The sequence below is a fragment of the Corvus kubaryi genome, unplaced genomic scaffold, assembly GCF_017639235.1.
Source record: "Corvus kubaryi isolate FWS band 111438036 unplaced genomic scaffold, C.kubaryi_AGA036_p1.0 37341, whole genome shotgun sequence".
In the NCBI taxonomy this organism is placed as follows: domain Eukaryota; kingdom Metazoa; phylum Chordata; class Aves; order Passeriformes; family Corvidae; genus Corvus; species Corvus kubaryi.
This window is the reverse complement of record NW_024581112.1, coordinates 2,238,106-2,257,503: the sequence shown is the minus strand read 5'-3', so window position 1 is coordinate 2,257,503 and position 19,398 is coordinate 2,238,106. Positions and strand designations below refer to the sequence as shown.

The 19,398-nt window shown below is 38.3% G+C and overlaps 1 protein-coding gene across 5 annotated transcripts; it reads right to left on the bottom strand.

Moving 5' to 3' along the window:
• Positions 1 to 18: 18 nt before the first annotated feature.
• Positions 19 to 18,229, bottom strand: LOC121666252 (Holliday junction recognition protein). Of its 5 annotated transcripts, XM_042031576.1 has the most exons (14): positions 16,878 to 17,027; positions 16,487 to 16,553; positions 15,104 to 15,168; positions 14,124 to 14,151; positions 11,162 to 11,217; positions 10,513 to 10,552; positions 7,728 to 7,783; positions 6,490 to 6,588; positions 5,678 to 5,738; positions 3,544 to 4,705; positions 3,117 to 3,237; positions 2,540 to 2,603; positions 2,279 to 2,366; positions 19 to 162 (listed from the first exon to the last, which is right to left on the bottom strand). In XM_042031576.1, the coding sequence occupies exons 1-14, from the start codon at positions 17,010 to 17,012 to the stop codon at positions 117 to 119; spliced, it is 2,088 nt and encodes a 695-aa protein (XP_041887510.1). In that variant the 5' UTR covers positions 17,013 to 17,027; the 3' UTR covers positions 19 to 116. The 5 variants fall into 5 exon arrangements, with proteins under 5 accessions (XP_041887510.1, XP_041887508.1, XP_041887507.1 ...); XM_042031574.1 differs by lacking the exon at positions 16,878 to 17,027 and adding an exon at positions 18,116 to 18,229 and having other exon boundaries at positions 3,117 to 4,705; XM_042031573.1 differs by lacking the exon at positions 16,878 to 17,027 and adding an exon at positions 17,376 to 17,513 and having other exon boundaries at positions 3,117 to 4,705.
• Between the last annotated feature and the right edge of the window lie 1,169 nt (positions 18,230 to 19,398).

Sequence of the window (19,398 nt, the reverse complement as noted above, 5' to 3'; positions counted from 1 at the left end):
ATCTTGGAAGAAGAAACAACACTGAATAAAACCCAACCCGTGTAAAACTGTTTTATCTGTAGCAGTCCATGAATGCTTCTTGGTGAGCTTTAACCAGGGAGTCATCCAAGGGATTCCTACAATTGGTCTTTCCCATCAGCGTAGCTTAGTTTTCTGTATACCCTAAGGAAAAAAGCCCAAAACCCCTGTTTAGATGATGAAGCAAATTACACGAAAATACTATTATTTGCTGAAACTCCAATGAACAGAATGGAATTGAAACAAATTGTCAAAGCAAGATATCTCAACATCTTGATTGTGAACAGCAGCAGGGCTCACTGTCTGCCTCCCTATGTGCTTTCAGATGGAGAGGAAGCTTCTCATACTATGTCATTTTAGAGTCTCAGTAGTGCTACTACATCAATCTGTGTATATCTATCAAACTTTGAGATGCAATCTTTGGATGTATTCACAAATAGCTAAAAGTTAAAGACACAAGTGAGAACACAATTATTTACTTGCATATTACTTAAGAAATTGCATAAATTTTCTCTCATATATTTTGAACTAATTTGGTTTACATCTGACAATTAAGTATAGCAGTAAAGCTGTAGGACAGCATTCACACAGAGCTGAAGAAAAGTTCACTAGTTATAAACATTTCCTTTTCAGAAATCTCTTTCATAATCATCTTCTAGATAAAGGCAATCTGGTTCAGACAGAAAGACAATATTCTTTTTCTTTTCACAACCATTCATAACAACATACAGCATTTTGCCACATGGCTTAGGCATAAAAATTCTGAGGGATCTGAAGCTGTTGAAGAGCTTCACTGCTGGGAACCAAAGAAAGCTAAAAATATCACACCACAGGCCTAAGGAAGCTTTCCAGCTGACAGTCCATTTTGGCTACAAATCAGCAAACATGTCTCTGTGTAATTAAAGAACAAAGAAATAGATCTTATTCCAGATGACTTGGAAGAAAACGCTGAAATCTTGATTTCTCTACTTATATGCATTAAAGAAAGAAAAACCTTTCCCTTTAGAACAGTAACTCATCTTATAGGAATGGCTACTTCGTATGGGGAGCCAGGATATTGAGGAAAAACAAAAGGTAAGAAGAACTGAGAGAAGAAGAAGAACAAAAGGTGAGAAGAACTCAAGAACTGAGCAGAACTTTGCTCAGCTAAGTAGGCATACTCAACATCAAAGAAATGCCCTAGCATACTCATCAGCTTGTCTCCAATCCTCCAATTATATCAAAAATAATCCAAATATAACCTTTATCAATATTGTATGTATTTGTAATACAAGCCTCTAAATTTCAACTCCATCTTTGCTTAAACTGAAACTTTTTTCTTTACATCATTAAGCCTCTTTTCTGGTTAAATTCTCCACACAAGTAGTATAAAAATGCTTTCAGCCTTCCTTTGAAGTTCTAATTCAAACACTGTCAAAAATGTTTATATCAGCTGTGTGATAATCTCAAGCATACTGGATGTATTTCTTGACCGAGTTTGGGAAGCCAGCATAACTTGTGGTGACAAACTTGACTTTATGGCAAAAAAGTGAGTCAAAAATGTTTTGGTAAACAAAATTAGGACTTGTTTAGAGAGGTTTTAATGCTTTTTAAATCCTGTTGAATATTAAATGTTTGTAATTAAAAATCCAAGAGATCTGAAACCTGATAATCCTTTAAAAGTTACGTATTTCCTAAGAAAAACAGACATGGTAGGGCAGTATTCAGGGAACCGGAAAGAGTGTCTTGCTTCCAGAGATCTAAATACACTGCCAGTAGTGATAACAGCAGGAGGAGAGGATCTCTGATATCTTCCAAGCAGAGCCACTGCTTGTTTACACAGAGCCAAAATGCAGGTAATGATGCCCAGCTGCACAGGAGCTAACTTTTGAAAGTCCTTTTAAATGACAGTATACTGCACTCTCCACACTCTGCAGATCTGAGAGGACTTGTCAGCTGAAACACACAGCCACAGTCAAACAATTCTACAACATATATAAAAGAATAAATGCCTCTATAATGAACACCAAATCAGGACTACAGTAGCTATTCAGCTAGGTCATTTTACTGTCTTCTGCTCAGCAGCTCTCCTTTCAGGAATGTGGCTAGTTTTGAGCACAGACACTTGTCTCTAAGTGTTTGAGCCTGCAGGTGTGATTAGCTTGGGCTCTCCCATCCTCATTTTCACTCTACAAGTACACGTCACCTCCATATCTTTAATACAGGCGTAGAGGAGTAGGAATTCATTTTGAAATCTCTTTTTTCAAGAAGCTATTATTACCTTTTGTGACACTTCCTCACATTTCTGGGAGAGCTGCAATTCTCCATTGCCCCAGGCCAACCAGAGTGTGCACCTGCACTCCCAGATTCTGGTGATGAGAAATGAGAAACAGTAGTATGAAAAGGACAAGAATAATGTTGAGTAGCACGAACATTACAGAATGTTAAAGTATTAGCCTCTTTAAACATTGGATATACTTCAGTGGACAAATTTCTTTAAGAAAATATTCTCATGCAAATTAATGAAGTGTCTGAAACTAACCTTGCAGGGAAGTGCCAGGAATACCAAGAAAACCTTTATCTGAAGAATCATGAAATCCAGAGTCCTGAAGATAAAGCATTGACATATAACATTGATGAAAAAAACCATGCTATTTCACAGCTTGCCTCAGAAGAATTAACTGTGAATGTGAAAATAAGTGTCTGTTTAAACCAACAAGTCTAATGATTCCAGTGAAACCCAGAAAAACTTAATTTGTTTGCTTCATCTTGCCCATCCATAAAATTAATGTCATCATTTCAGGACAACACCATAACTGAGTCACTATTTGAGACCATTTTAACCAGTGACATTGTCTATTAAAATGAAATCAAATCTTTAATTTAGAACCATTTCAAAGTCATTAAATATAGAGAGCTCCTCACATGATCCAGGAGACCTGATACAACTTGTATTTTATCAAACAAATATCCCCAAGCCCCCAGAGCTGTAAAACCTCCCTACTGACCAAAGAGCACCAGAAGCATGCTATCACTAGTTCAAACAGCTCTAGTCCATTTTTAAGCCCTTCTCCAAATATCTAAAGTGTACAATTTTTTTCCACAAGGTCCTTAAATACCTGACAATGACAGCTGTGACCTGCAAAAAAGCTGGGGTTGCTGCAGTTGTATGTGCTCAAAAAATCCATGCCAGCTGTCTGAAGATTAACCATTTTTCTGTGGGAAAAATCTTGACATTTCCTTGAAGAAAAATAATGTTCTGGTATAAGTTTCAGCCGCTTTGTTGGTGAACAAGGAAGAGAGTTTTGAAAATTTCCTGCTCTTTTAATTCTGGAAATTGCAGAATAAGTTCGAACAGGAGAGTTAACAAGAGCATTTACAGTTTCAGGCATCTGTATTTCTTCATATTTCCTTAAATTTGAAGCTCTCTGAAACCCAGGAAATTTTGGAACAGACTCCCTACCCAGCTGCTCATAGATCCTGTCAAATCCTGTATTACACTGTTTAGTGGACCTCACAAAATCACTTAAATTACTCTTCACTAACCTTCCTTTCTCTTCAAGGTCCTGTGAGTTTAAAAGAGGTCTTGTCAATGTCAAAGACTTTTGGAATTCTTCAGAACACACTTTGTAGTAGAGTTCCTCAAATGCATCTTCATATTTATGGGGCATCTTTGAAGGACTCTGATTCATAAACTGTGAGGAAAATGAGTGTTTGTGCTGGAAAGTAGTTTGTCTTTCAGAAATTATTTTTTCAGGATATGTGAGCACAGTATTTGATGATCTTGCAGGAGAATAGTTTGTGATAGGTACAGAATTGTTACTATTGCCATGGGAACTGCAAGCAGATGAACACAACTCTGAGGTATCAACACAAGAAACGTCACTTTTCTGAGTCTTACTCTCTTTTACAAGATGAAGTGCTCTTGAATCTGAACTGGCAGGTGATGTTATAAAACTGTATTCTGAGAAATGTTTGCAAGCCATTTTTTCACTTTCTGTGTATTCTAAATTCTTTGGTGAGGCAGTAGTCGGTAATTCATCTTCAACTAGAAACGTTTCTCCCATTCTAGCCATAACATCAAGAAAAGCAGTGTTGTCTTTGGAGACTATTTGGCCCTTTCCAGATGCCAAATGTTGTTCCAGACTTGAGTCACAGTAGTCCATTTTGATTGCACTTGTATCAGTATAAGGTGCCAGACCAGATGAATTACTAATGAGGCAATTGTCATAACAAAATTCTCCGCTCTCATTTCCAAAAGTTGGATTCTGCTCGTCTTCACTTCCGCAGCTACATATGCTGTGAAATGGTTTCTTCAGTTTACAGGCTCCTAACCTCCTGATATTGTCCACAGTGACATTGAGCTTTGGTCGTCTAGAATGCCTCTTGGACCTTAAGTGTCCAAACATGTATTTTAACGCCTTTCTCTGAGACCGCTTGGCCATGAGCCTTGTAAATACCTCTACCATTCCTGGATACAAGTCTGCAAGAGTTGTATTGCTCCAGGAGCATTCCTCATCTGCAGATTGGTAATCTCCATGGATACTATCACTCAAAGTTTTGCTCAGTTCTGAACAAGGTTGACGCCTGGGTGTGGTTATTGTATTTGATGAAATGGGAACATCAGAATGTTGTAACTGTAGATACTTGGATGAAGAACATTCACCTGACAACTTTAGTTTCTTTCTGCGAACAACAGCTTGATCGTCTATTAAAAAAAAAACAAAAAACCAAACAAACCAAAAACCCCAACAATTGAGTCAAAAAACAAAAACAGAAGACAGAAAAAAATCCAAACCTATTAAGGCACTTCCAGTAATACATTGTATGACTTAAAAACAATTGCATGTGATACAGATAGTCTTATTGTAATAGCATATTTCACTAAGCTTTAGTGCCAGGCTAAATAGATGATTAACATGCAATCAATTAGAGAAAAAATTAATACACTTCCATAACCATATGGAATTCACAGATTATAGAGGACAGAAATTAAATATATTGGAAAAACCCCCACTATTTGAAGTAGCATAATATACAGATATTCATTGCAGAGGAAGACTTCTTTGCCCCTTCTGACTTCTGGTCAGAAGTAACAGCCTTATCCAAAACATTTGGTTACTTTTTTCCTGTGTTCCTTTAAAGCTTTGTGTTCAGCTAGTGCGAGTGCAGCTCTTGCTTTCATAAACCATGAGGAAAATAACGCTTTGTGTAGCTGTTAAGGTTAAAATAATTACACCAAAACCCTTAGGTTTGCATCAAGTCCAGAAAGCTTCTGAAGAAAGTTTGCTAGTAAAGTACCACTTTGACTACCAGTTACCAGCAGACTCAAAGCCACTGTATTACATGCCTTGAATTTAAAATAAGTAGAACTAAAACCCACTGCTTTCAGTGAGCTAAATGCTGCTGAAATTTTCTAACTAGGCATATTTTTTCCTGAGGTTACATCAGAAAAGCTGGATTTATGTACACAAGTTATTTATTTTCTGTTTTTCAAATACATTTTGCCATAAGAAAATCATGTCTAACTTCCCTTTAAAATCCAGCCTACTGAACTTTTCAGATGGATAAACAATGCCTTTGTGTTTACAAAAAATTAAATATTTTTTCTAATAAATGTTAATAAAACCACATTTTGTAACTAATATATTTGACCAACAGACAAAAGACTTAATTGTACCAATCAGTTCTTGCAGTGGTGAAGTTAAATGCTGACTTTTCAACAAACCTGGAGATGTTACCTGAAAAACAAATAAAGAAAAAAGCAACCTAATATTCTGAGCTTTTTGCACATTAAAGATAACATCAAAACCTTACTTGTGACTCCCCCTCCTCTTGCTATTCTAGGTCATGTATAGTTATGGTCTTTAGGGGCTCAGCCAAGTTCAGACAAAGTGGAAAACATCTAGTCTAAGACTTCAGTAAGAAGTTTTAGGAGTTATTAGTTTAATCTTGGAAAGCTATTAATCATTTTTTCAACTTATACATTATGTATCATGTATTAATTCCCTTTCCAAATATAAGAATTTAGACATGGATATATATACACACACACACCTGGATAATCTAGACATCTCTGGCAGGTCCAGCAGAAAACAGAAGCTGTACCATGTATCGTAACACTTCACCTCTGATCTTCCTCAGCCCCCAAATCAAAACAAAGCTAATTGTTTTTTTTCTTTACAAAGCTCAGATTTAGACTTGTTGGAAAACTTATAGATCAAAGATCAACTTGCACATCAGGATTCAAAGAACAAAGTATAAAAGTAAAAAAAAAAAAAAAAGTGAAAATAAATTTGTAAATAATTTTCTCTGTTTCTTACATACCATTGCTGGCAAAACCCCAAATACTATAATATTTTACAGACATGAAGCAGAAGAACAATGGGAGAACCACAGAGAAGTTGTGTTAGAATTCATCGTGCTACCCAGTTAAAGAGTTCTTGTTTTACTCTAACTAGCTAAAAACTTAAAATAGAAGACATATGTTACCGTTATCCATTTGGGAATGTTTCTCTCATCACCTTGTACTATCAGATCCACTTGAACTATCTCTTTCTTTTGGACTTGTCCATCATCTACATCCAGATTCTTAGAAGAAAATAAAATTATTAAAAGACGTAGAAATTATTGGCACAGACAACCCCAAACTTATTATTCAGATTTATTGCAAACTAGTATTTTTCAGATGAGGATATGCAACCAGCATAAACTTATTTTTAATGTATACATTTTATGCAAAAAAAAGAATCCCCCAAAACCCCAAGAAAAGCCACAAATCCCAAGAAGAAGCTATATGTGAAGATATATAAAGAGAAATAATTAACTAGTTTGTTCAGGGAAAACCACACATTGCCTTGAAGATTCACTGATAAAAACAAACAAACACCCAAATAAAGAGAAAAAAAGGAAAATGGTTACAAAGCTGCAATTACAGCTGCAAATATTTATGTGTATTCTTAACACTCCATGAGAACTCATACAGGTCTACTCTGCAATGCCCCTCTGTGTAAAATCTAAGAGAATTTGGTAAGAAATGGCAATTCATTAGTTAAACTGTCACTTTCTGAAGCAGATTGTATTAGCTGTTGTCAGAGAGAGGACACCAGCACTATGCTAAACAAGTAAGGAAAGCAAATCACATTTTTGGTAATGGTATTTGAGCAAGCAGAACACAGGATTAAAATGGCTGCACACACAAAGTGTGTTATATTTTTCTTCAACAGTGTAAATACTCATGGTAATCCTGACAAACATAGTCCAGGTCTGGGAAGCGAGAGCAGAAGATTCCAGTCTGCTTTTGTTATAGCAACCATTATTTCCACATTTACCTTTTGCTTTAAATCATGTTATCTATTTATGCTAGACTCTCAGGTGAACGAGACCATGTTTTTCATAAGTATTTTCACTTTATGATCTGTCTGGTTACTGTTTTTCCTTACCTATAAAAGCGTTTCTCAGGGTTGCCTGTTGACACAGTACATTGTATGGCTTTCTCTGGCCCACTGGTATTACCAAGACAATATCATCACTTTCTATTGATCTTCGTGACATTATTTATTGAACCCCTCACTTGCTATACTTGCTAAAAATGTGCATTAAGATGCAGACTATACCAAGTCTTCTGCTGACTGTATCAACTCATCAGGCACGTATAAACTATTTAAATAGTTAATAGTTTCTATTGAACACAAAACCACTACGTTATATTAGACACAGGAAATTTTTACCTGGAGGTGAATGTCTTCAAATTTTCTTCTTACTGAAACTATATCACTTTCTTCACCTGCAATTTGAAGGTAAATATTAAATAAAATATAGTTGAATTCAAAACCAAAATGTTTTTAAACACACGCTGTGTAAGTTATTGACTACAGTTTTCATTCTAGAAAACAGTTTTTTACACTATAAATTTTAGCTGTATTACCTTTCCTTTTCAATTCCAATGGAACAAACAAAATATTTTGTCCAGGGAATCTGAAAGTGTTTTTAAAAGCCAAAAGGGAAATTCAGTAACACCTTTGCACCTCAAAGGCAGAACAGAGAGGAAAAAAAGAAAACTTCCACCTTTCTCTCTCAAACATTTGACCTATAATACAGAAAGCTATTTCACTGGAGATGCACCCAAACACTATTATTGCCTAAGTTATAACTTATTTATCCCTTTCTCCAAATAAATTCATTTTTCTGTGATCATATCCTGCTAGATACAAGTAATTGTTCAGATATACTCTGCCATGCTACTTCCTGTGAGAACAAAGAGGGTAACCCTAATAACTCTGGTAATGTGATATTTTTACTGTATTTTCGTATGTTCTCTGTACCCTGATGGTTCATCCCTACCTTCCCCACTTCCATTCCCAGTTGGTTTGTCCCATATCCAAGCCGCTCCCCCCGTGTTCCCTATGGCTGTTCTCCTCCCCTTATTCTAGTCGGTTCCCCATCAATCACCCAAACGCCTCCCATTATTCCCGAAAGTTCAGTGTCTATCACCTAAGCCCACCCTGTTTATCCTTATGTGTCCTTGTCAATCCCCTGAGATCCTGCCCCTTCTGATGCCTCCCCTCTGGAAATCCCCTAAACCTCGACGCCCCATTGGGGCATGTGACCCCTTTCCCTCCACCCCTCGAGGCTATTGGCCTATGTGAATGTCTATCCCTGTCCATAGCCCTCCCCTAAAGATCCCTATAAGTCCCCTATTAAGCCATCCCCATTGTAGTGTCTCCCTTTACAAGGTGTTGCCCGGAGCTGCAGCTGCTCTGGGCTTGTCCTCTGTGGATATCATCCAGTAAAGTTGGATTACCTCCCGCAGCAAGCCTCCTCACTACTTTTTATCTCTCCCTTCATCGGGGGCTGCTGACTGCTACAGTGCCTGGAGCCTGTGCTATGCAGGGTAGAGCAGAGGCTTCAGAAGAGCAGCTTCAAAGCTCCGTGCCCCTGGCTGCTCCCCACTGCTGCCGCACACCGCTGCAGCCAGCCTGGGCTGTGGTCAGTAGTGGTCACTGCGACAAATAACTTTCCGTCTTACAGGCAGACTAACACTTGGAGGTCCAGGTGAGAACTGTTCCAGTTTACTTTTACCTGCTGTAGACAGGCATTGCATACTTTCAGCACAAAAATAGTGTATAATACCTGACAGAAACACTGCCTTCACTAAGCAGTGCGAAGTATTCTGTATGAATACTAAAATGGAGAACACCTGCCAAAACTAAAGTAAAACAGCTAAAGATAGAATTTTTTCTTAAGTTAGTATGCCCTATTGATAACCTTTTATATATTAAAAAATACCAAAACTGAACCAACAAAAAAAAGCCCTGGAAAAAACCACCAAAACAACCAAAAGCCAAAAAACCCCAAATCCCAAACAGCAGGGTGAACTCAATTTTTTATGTGAGGCATCCAATCCCATATCTCTAAGAATCTAATTTCTACATCTTGCAGTATTTGGAGATAGCTGGGACTCATAGACGTTTCTATAAATCCTCTCCAGTCTCTTCGTAGACCATTCATAAGAGAAGGAGAAGTGGATAATCATATTATTGTATGCTGCTATGAAGATACCAGAGTCTGAAGCACTTCATTCATTTATCCCACAAGTGCAAAAAGACAAAGGACACTTACAGAAGCCAAGCTACAAATACCTTTGAAATTTTTTCCTGTTTCATTGAGTGGGTTGAAAAAAAAGTAGTGCTTTCTAAATTGGAAGAAATGATTTTATCATTCAGTTATTTGACGTTATCCTCTCAAATGATAGTAGGAAACATTTCCCTCAAACGAGAATTATTTGTCTACCTCAGAGGCAGCTATGGAGATAAACAACCTAACAATACCAGTATACCTAAACCCGAGCTAAACATATTTTACTGCAAATGCTACTGCTGGCTACCACCTAGACATAGTTTAATTTATAAAAGATGCGTAAGTTTTTATTTGCTCAAGAATTAAAAATGTTAAGTAGTACCAGTTTTAAATACTTAAAAAAAAAAAAAAACAGTCACAGACTGCTGCCACTAAGAAATATAATCAAATAATTATTTGGGAATACAAGGTCAAAACCTCCCCAGAAAACTTTGCAGACCAGCCACAAGACTAATGCCAAACCCTTTACAAACACTACTGAAGAATTGTTGCAACTGACTGCAAACCTCTGTTTACTGCTCCCCTAATATTTAATGCGTCTATTTTAACTATTAATAAAATACTGACATATTGGCCAAGGTTTTTATTTCACTCTTCCTTTCTTTATTAAGAAAGGATAGTTGAACATATTCCACATCAACTTTCCAAGGTATCAGGGAACCAGGACTGAAATTTCAAAGAGGAATATGAATATTGATTTCATAGAACTACCAGTACACCTCAGGCTCTTGCTATTCCTATTCTTTTGCTTTCTGAAAGGATACCGGATATGCATAGAAACAAATTTTACTATATTAAAAAATGATGGAAAAGTTATTTGCAATTTTCTCAACAAGTTAAAAGAAGCGTAGCCAAGTAGTAAATTAAAAGACCCACCTGCATCAGATGTATCCACACCAGAGTTCTCAGAAGATTCCTTAAAAACACATGCAAGGAATTTTAATACATGGTAGATTAAGCTATATTAATTAGTCTGTAGAATTTTCTGCTTTCACTACAATTTTTTTGGGGGGAGGGTGGTGGTGAAATAAGCACAGTTGCATTCCACAAATTCTGTCCAAATCACACCATCTTTATTAACAAATCTATACAGAAACTTATTTTGAGTCAAAAGAAGCTTTTGACTCAAAATAAGAGATTTTTGATTACAGATACACAGATTTTACAAATAATATAAAAAGTTAGACCCACATATTGCCTAACTAAAAAGGCAATTGATGGTTAAAAGCTTATATCCAACTGCTCTCTCTCCCCTTCAAATAAACTTAATAATTCAGCTGAAATCCATGACTGATATCATGGTACAGGACCACCTGCTCATAACTAATTTCTTAGTTTATGACGAGATAAATCCATTTTCCTAAAGAGGCTGTCATAGAATGGTTTGGGCTTGGAAGGCATCCTAAAGATCATCTAGTACGAACCCCTCTGTGATGGCCAAGAGACCTTCCAATAGATTGCACAAAGCCTCATCCAGCCTGTCCTGGAACACTCCATAAAAGCAGATGCAATGTGGTGCCCATACCTGATGTACTGTTGAGTGTTCATCTTCAAAATCACTGCTCTGTTGCTCTGATATTTCTTAGAATGAATAGGAGGAAAAAAAAAAATTCTATTACTTTCATAATCTTTAGCTTCTCTTGTTCTTTTTTTAAAAAAATTCTTCTGTTTTTCTCTCTATTTATGTCCTATCAGTGGCTTTAGTAATTGGTTTCTTTTTCTGACTGACTCCACCCAGTCACACTACTATGAAATACAAACCAAAATACTACAGCACACGCTGTATCACTGCTGAACAGTGCAGAAAACCTGTTTTGTGTGCTTTACATTCAAGGCACCTGTGCAAATCTTCTAGCACAGTGCGCGCTATTTTTACAGTGGAGTGTGATGTCCTTGGCTGGCTCAACCAGCTTTCAAAATTGTCTCTTCCTGCATTTGATTATTCCCAAATAAGTCTGTTACTTTGAACTTCTTTGCATGAAATCACAAAAATTTTACTTTTAAGTTTTAGCCCAAATTTGTCAGACATCTTTCTCAGTGGTCAACCCTGCTTGGTATCATCTGAGGGTTAATTAAGGGTATACCCTCTTTTACTATTTACTTAAATAAAGCATAAACCAATAATGTGCACAGGACAAATCCTGAAAAAAAATCCCCTATATTTCCCTCAAGTTTAGACACAGACCATTGATAATTATTCTAAGCACAGTTTTCCAACCAGCGGGCTATAAAACCACTCTCTCATATAAAATTCATAAAGCATATTATATAACTAGAAGGGTCTGGCTATTGTCATTATTTTGCAAAATACTACAGTAATACTACTTCCTTTAGAATATATTTTTTTAGAAGCTGCATGGTGCATTTTCCAAACATATCTGGATTGGGACCGCAGGAATTAGAATAACACAGTAGTGTCCAGTTGAAATCCCTTACTGAACAAGGTCTATGAAACACTACAGAGGATGTTTTGTTTCAAAAAAATTTCTCAAGGAAAGAAAGCATTTTAAGTGGCTAATATGACAGAAATATCACTTCTCTTGGAGGTTGAAATTTAATATACCAGGTCCTCCCTTATTGAGAGCTGCCACATATAAAAAAAACGGCCACCACTCAAAGGATTGCCCTTTTAATCAGTAAAACTCGATGAGGGTGCTGGACATTCTATTCAAATAGTATAACTCAAGTCTAGCAAAATTCAGAACTGTGAGTTGGAAAAAACACCACTACTTATATTTCAAGGGGAGGGGTTCATTGATAGGTATTTGGTTTAATGTTTACACTTAATAGCACAAAACTTTATGTATCTTGATTGAAAACACTTAGGCCCACTTAAGAGTAAATGAATAAGTAAAATTTGTACATTAGCTTTAATAAATCCATCCTCAGAAGTAATTTTTTTGGTTGAGGGTTTTAGCTGTGGGGGTTTCTTGCTGGTTTTTTTTTTTTTTTTTTAAAGGCTAACAGCAGCCACAACCAGACAGTTCAAGTGTTTACTCACATGCCTTTGTGTTTCAAATAAAAAACTCAGAGCAAGATATGGTTTAAGCTGGATAAAATCTATGAGATTCTATTTGGTATGGAATACGTAAATATACATGTAAAAACACAAATCTATGCAGGATTGTTTTTTTATGAGAAAAGCTGTTCACCCAACTTTAATATTTAGTTAAATATTTAATATTTCTTCCCTAGGGTAACAAAATAAAATTAAATACTAAAAAGTTCTCTCAAGTTATATTAGAAGCTGAAAAAATGCATATTACCAATTTTTCTGCTCCTCTATGTCATCTGTAAGGCAGTACACTAAATTCAAAATTAATAGATCAAGACTTCACAGCATTAAAGAACTCCAAGTAAACTCCTTTTTTTTTTTTTTTAAGAACTTATAAGACATTCAGATCCTGAATTGAATTAGCAAAATATTTCTCCTAAAAGACCTCAAATACCGTATCTTCGAAAAAACTTACTTTCTTTCCAACTTTTACCACAGACTATAGCAAAATTTTTTGTACTACTTGGCCCCATCAGCTGAACGGAGAAATTAGAGGTAAAGGTCTGGACCATCTGAAACTCATTTCCCAGCCCTACATTTAAATTTCTTAGGCTGATTCAAACCCTGTACCTGACCACTGTACGGACAAATTTTTTGGTGTTGTAGAGGAAGAGAGGTGCTAGGCAGTGTTTTGTCCTCTGATGTTCCAAATAAAAGTTTCTCAGATGAATGTCATAAAATAACACCAAAAAACCCTCACTTCAAAACCTTGAGAGAATAGAGCCCAACATGCCTTCACAGTACTACACTGGAAATTTCCCCCCCTCCATCATTTATCCCAGTAGAAATATATATTTTATTGGAACATACAGCTCCTGTTCAGAAGAATGTTCAGATGTTACACACCCCACTGAGTAGTATCATATTTACACTTTGGTGTACAGGCTAGTTTCAATTTCTGTCCTGGAACTTGATTTCTGAGGAAGTAACTGTACGCTACTTTTTCCTGGAGGCAGCCTGATTCACTGAGTATACTGAAAAATCTCCTAAATTTTGATAGCTCATTATGCAACTTCATGAGATTCTTTTAGTACATATTTTTTAATATGCCTACATATCTAGTAATTTTTAAAAAGCTAACAACATTCATATTTCTCCAGTCCATGCACAGAAGTCAGGGTTGGACTTTTTAAGATTCCATGATTATCTGACAAAAACAACAAAAAACCCTTTGTTGAATTGATAAGGGGAACTTATTTTAATCAGCTTATGATAGCACCATCAATTATAATGCATTTATTAATCTTAAATATTTTAAATTATATTTTTGAATCCTTGAATCCTTATGAACATAAGTATTGCTGATTTATTAGATGGTTCCTCACACAAAACCCAGTGAGTATCCTAAAGGGTTTAGCATGAACGTGAATATCTTCCATTAAGACTCTTTGGACAAGGTAATTTATAGCAGAGGTTTTTTTAAACACTTTACCTCTATTCCTTTGACTTTGTCTATTATGCTGCAATAAAAAAAAAAAAAAGAATAATCTTAGAATAGCAAAATTATTTTAACCATTACCTTTATTTACTTTGGTATAGCCCACAGCTACATAGCCATTCAATTTCCTCAGGTTTCCCAAGGCCCGACCAGAAAAGCCATAAGTATCTAGCAAAACTTACCTCATCATTCACTTTTTCCTCATACTGTTGATGCTAAAATCACAAGAACATACCCTAGCCCACATAAGAGGCTAAGACAAAGGATTGCTCTTTCAGTCCGTAATGGATTTAATTGGGAAACATGTGAAGCAATGCTTAGTAGACTGTGCACAAGGTATTACCGGGAGTGGAAAGGGAATCATAAATACAGCCTTTTTTGGTCTCCATTAAATCCACTCTTGCTCCCTCAGACTGAATTTCATTCCTCATCCCCTTATTCTGTGGGGTTCAGAACAGCTTCTGTGTTAACTGCCCAGGCATACGATACAGGCCATGGCTTTACCTGACACAAGGAGTGCTAAGACTACAAAGATTCTTTAATTACTTTGGCATTGTTTTACAGGGGAGAAAAAAAAGAAACTAAAGATGAAACCAGGAAGCCCTGTGGAATTGAAGAACTGATTACCTGAACCAAGATAAATTGATTCAATGCAATAACTTCACTGAAAACATTCTGATGAGTTCCAGAAATACACATTCCCAACAAAGAGCAATTAAAAAAAAAAAAAACAACCTTTTTCCTGGTTTACAAGTGGTGCTAACCACTGATTAATGGTCATCTATTTTAGTCTATTGCATTTGAAAATCTTAAACAATCCTAAACCCCTATTTTAAAGCAGATACTGACCTCATTAATACCTCTGAAAATGTTAAATGGCACAGCAAGATTAGAATATAATCCTTTTTATCTATACATATATAAAGAAGTACTGCTACATTTTAACTGCATAGTGTGACTGTATTATCAAATACCTTAAATATTTTCTTCTTCCATTTTTTAACATCCTTCTTTGACACTTGTCCCCATCGTTTTGGTCCTAGAAATAACAAAAAGTAACACTATTAACACAGGTTTTCTTATAACACCATCTATACTGAGTATCACTCTAACAAACAAATATTTAGGAAGAATATATTACAGAATAACAAAGCATTATCAAATCTGAACAGTCTCCACCACAATTGCTGAAATAAAAATTTAGAGGAAAATAAACCATGAGAATATGGTAACTCAAATTAATTGAGAAGTTAGGCAGGGCAAAAAAAAAAATCACATGCTGAGTCTAACAAGACCGAGCTAAAATCCAAAGAGCATTACATCCCCATGTGCTACCAAGAGGAGAAAAAAGGCAAATACTTTTAGTTTTTAGATTTTATTTAATGAATGCAGACTACATGGTATCTGAGGTTATTTAAAGCCATAATGAAGGCTCTACAGGTGTGAGATCCATATTCATTCCATATTGAATCGAAGTTACTAAACCAAAAGCATAACCAAACCTTTATAAATCCAAAGCTGTCTATTACAGTACTGTATGAATATTTCCTCCCTCTTCCAATGCACAATGTATATAAAATGTAAGCCTGCCAGTCTGTAAAAACCTTTGGTGCACAGCTGGTAATTCCCCTGTATGTGTAAATTACAAGAACTGATATGGCAATTTATGTATCATAATCCTCACTTAGGTGATAATAAAACCTGCCAGAACATTTCATTTCCCAGAAAAGCCACCAAGATACTAAGTCACAAGTCCCACTAAAACCCTGAGCAATACATTTTAAAACAATAGGTTTTTTCTTCAATAAGCTTTCCATAAGCATTACTGCTTTGTAATGGATCAACCATTTCAATGCAAGACTGGATAAATATTGTCACGGGCCCACATGATGTAGATTTATGCTAACCACATGGGAACAGTCAGTGAAAAGCTGGAGACTGTCTACCTACTCTGCCCTGATATTTGGCATAACAGAAATTTGTCAGAGCAGTATTCAGAATACTAAGTGGAGATGAAAATACATGACCCATTCATGCATATCACCTCCTCCTAAAATCTCCATTCCTTTGCTTCCTCTCAGTCTTTTCCATTTTGATTCTTCTAACAAGTCACCCAAACATTACGCATTTTTATCCTGAACTTTGCTAATAATTCTTGTCTTGTCTAAAATGGAGCATGCAATAGACTAAAACGGCACACAGGAGTAAACTCTTGGTATTGTACCGAAGTCTACATATGAAATGTCATACCTAAGTGAACAAAATTCAGTATCTGTTGTATTTGAATGTTCTATAGCTGTCAACGCATGCTTTACTAAGTCTAAACATACAATATTGTAGCTTTAAGAAGTTCTTACCGTCAGGTGTATCGTAAGTGAGGGTATCCATGGAAACAAGTAAGTCATCTTCAAACGGATGATTATACTAAATAAAAAAAAGTATTAAATATTAGAATAAACGATCAAAGCAATGTTTTTAACGTGTATTTTACGTATTGTTTTTAGGACAATTTTGCTTTATCCAAAACATGAAATTATCAGTATGTTGTTTTATTGGCTAAAGCTAGAAGTCATCAATCTGGAAATATTAACTCCTAGAGGAAATCGGTATGTTTTAAGCATGTGTGCAAGCCATTCAACCTCAAGGCGTAAGCCAGCCAGTGCCAAACCAGCGCTCCAGAGTTCTCAAAAGCAGCTCTCTTACACTTTCACCCGAACTTTCTCTGTAGTAACTAAAAGCAGCCCTCACCAAAGACCAACAGCTCATGACATGTAAAAATATCCAGTGTGGCACTAGACGAGAAAAACCTTCTCGAGCCCGCCTTAGGCCGGTGGCAGCCCCGAACATCTGAAAAGGAAAGCCCGCGTGCCGGGATAAACGCATGCGTCGGGGCACGGAGGGGGACCATTCCCACACCTCCCAACACAAAATGGCTCTCGGGAGAGGAGGATTCACGGAGGGAGTCCCCACTTTCTGTACTTTCATTGAAAGGCCCCCGTCTAACGCGAACGGATCGGGGTTAAGGACACTATCAAGTCAGCGCGCACTTGTGATTAAGTCGCTTATCCAACACCGGCAGTGCGTTTTGTGGCTGTATTCCGGGAGCTGGCTCTTGCTAGCTCCCTCCTGCCAAGGCACAGGAGTGCGCGGCTCAGCACAGACGGCACCACTGCCTTCAGTCCCCGCTTCCCCGCCCGCCTCAGGACGGCGCCCGGAGCCCGCGGCCACCCCGGCCCAAGAGCTCACCCGCTCCAGGATGCTGTTCATGGAGGCCATGAAGCGGGCGTTGCTCCGCCGCAGCCCCTCCTGCACGGCCGCATCCCGCTCCATGGTGCGGTGCGGGACCGCCGCCGCGCGACCCCGCGCTCGCCCAGCGCGGCCGGCTGCTCCCACCCCGCGCCAATTCAAACCGCGCGCCACCACCCCGCTCCCCGCCTCCGATTGGCTCGTGCTCAAATCAGTTCCGGCGCTGCAGCCAATCGAAGCGCACGGTGGGCGGGCTTTATAGTCTGCTGCGTGGCCGATCACCCCGCCTCCAGTCCGGGCTTGAAACGTGAAGTCGCTGTTCTACCTGGCAACAGCGGCCGGCCGCGGGCTCCCATTGGCCGGGGGCTGGCTGCAGCGGTCGGCCGCGGGCTCCCATTGGCCGGGGGCTGGCTGCAGCGGCCGGCCGCGGGCTCCCATTGGCTGCGGGGCGCGGCGCCGCCTGGGCACAAGGCCCGTGCCCCACAGCCAGGATGAGCCGCCGGCGGGGAAGGAGATGCGGCGGGGCTCTCTCCGGCCTGGGCTGCTCTGGGCAGAGCTCTACAGAGCGTTGTCTCTCTGTGGGATTCGGCACGAACGGCCAGAGGAATCGGGGCTGGGAAATTTGGTGTTCAATGGCTGCCGGCAGTCACACTCTCCCCAGTCCCGCTCCAACTGGTCCCCTAAGGCTGCAGGCTGGAGGCCTGTGAGGAAGAGTGGAACTGGCAGAGACAAAGCGTTACCTGGCCACTGGCACTGGGCATTTTGTTCCTTCTCAATATTATTCAAGTAACCATTGATTTTCTGTAAATAAAGATTTTTTAAAAAGCAAAATACTGTTGTAAACGAGGCTGAGACTTTTGAAAGGAAAAGTCAACTCGTTTATTAACTGCTGAGAGCGGGAACCCAGGATAAGCCCAGGCTCCTCGCGACAAGCCAGAATAAAACAATACACCAACAAGACAGTGAGACCCACTCGGCGCTCCCTTGGACCCCAAGTTCCGCAGGTGAACCTCTCGCTTCAGGTGGCTTTTAGAGTCTTTGGTGCCACCGGACTGGTGCCTTTCTTAATCCTCATGCTGATTGGTCCCTTTCCTGTTCGCTGGTTGGCCTATACCTCCGTGCATTCCTCACCAATCATTTCCAAACAAGTCCACTTCATTGGTTGGCTCGTTCTCCAATCACAGTCCAGGGCATCGTCCTCATCCCTTGTACCCTGCGAAGCAATGGACTAGAAAGTTCCTTCTATTAAACTCATTGGGTCCTTGATATATCCCATCCAGTGGTTACATTCCAGCTTTACACCCGTACAGTCTCGCAACTTAATTAACATGTCCATCTATTCCACCTTCAACTCCCCTCTTTTATATCTCATTTAAGCAGTAATAACCAACACCCTGAAACCAATTCATTTATTACAATACCATCATCACATCAGATTCCTTGGAACCTCCCATTACAAAAACATTTGGCGTTTTGGTAATGTAAAGACGGATGCATTTTTCATAATCCCTTATTGTTTAAAGCTGATCTGTATTTACTTACTATTTATTCAATTGTAGTAAACGTTATTTTTTCAAATGGCAGGACTTCAGAAAAATACATAATTTCATCCACATTTAAGTATTCTTACTAGTGTGTGACTGTGAAGTTTTCACAGCTGACAAGTTCTGCACTAAGGCCTTACCCTGTTTATGGCAGGTCTTACCCTTTTTCTGGTTCTTCATTAAGGCCTTACCCTTTTTCAGGGTATGATTTTTCTGCCACTACTGCACGAAATACTGTGCTCAGTGGTTAAGTCATGTGTGGTGAGCAAGCTAGCTAGAAGAGTACTGAAGTGTTGATTTCAGTTTGCAGGAAGAGAAAAGATGAGTGTCATAATTCCAAGGTGACAAACCAGATCCCGCTCCTACATTTGTCACTCTACTACCACCAGGATGACTGCAGGACAAGTCTTCTTAAAAAACCCAGGGTCTCACTGAGGATCACCTAACTTCTTGTTATTTTCTGGATACATACCTGGGAG

What these genes read in the sequence shown, in the direction of transcription:
- LOC121666252 (XM_042031571.1), bottom strand. Translation starts at nt 17,012, where the DNA reads ATGCGTTTATCCCGGCACGCGGGCTTTCCTTTTCAGATGTTCGGGGCT. An exon ending in TGTGGATACATCTGATGCAG is followed by an intron (nt 7,784 to 10,512) that starts GTGGGTCTTTTA and finishes TTCAAATTGCAG; the next exon opens with GTGAAGAAAGTGATATAGTT. An exon ending in ACCACTGCAAGAACTGATTG is followed by an intron (nt 4,706 to 5,677) that starts GTACAATTAAGT and finishes TTTTTTTAATAG; the next exon opens with ACGATCAAGCTGTTGTTCGC.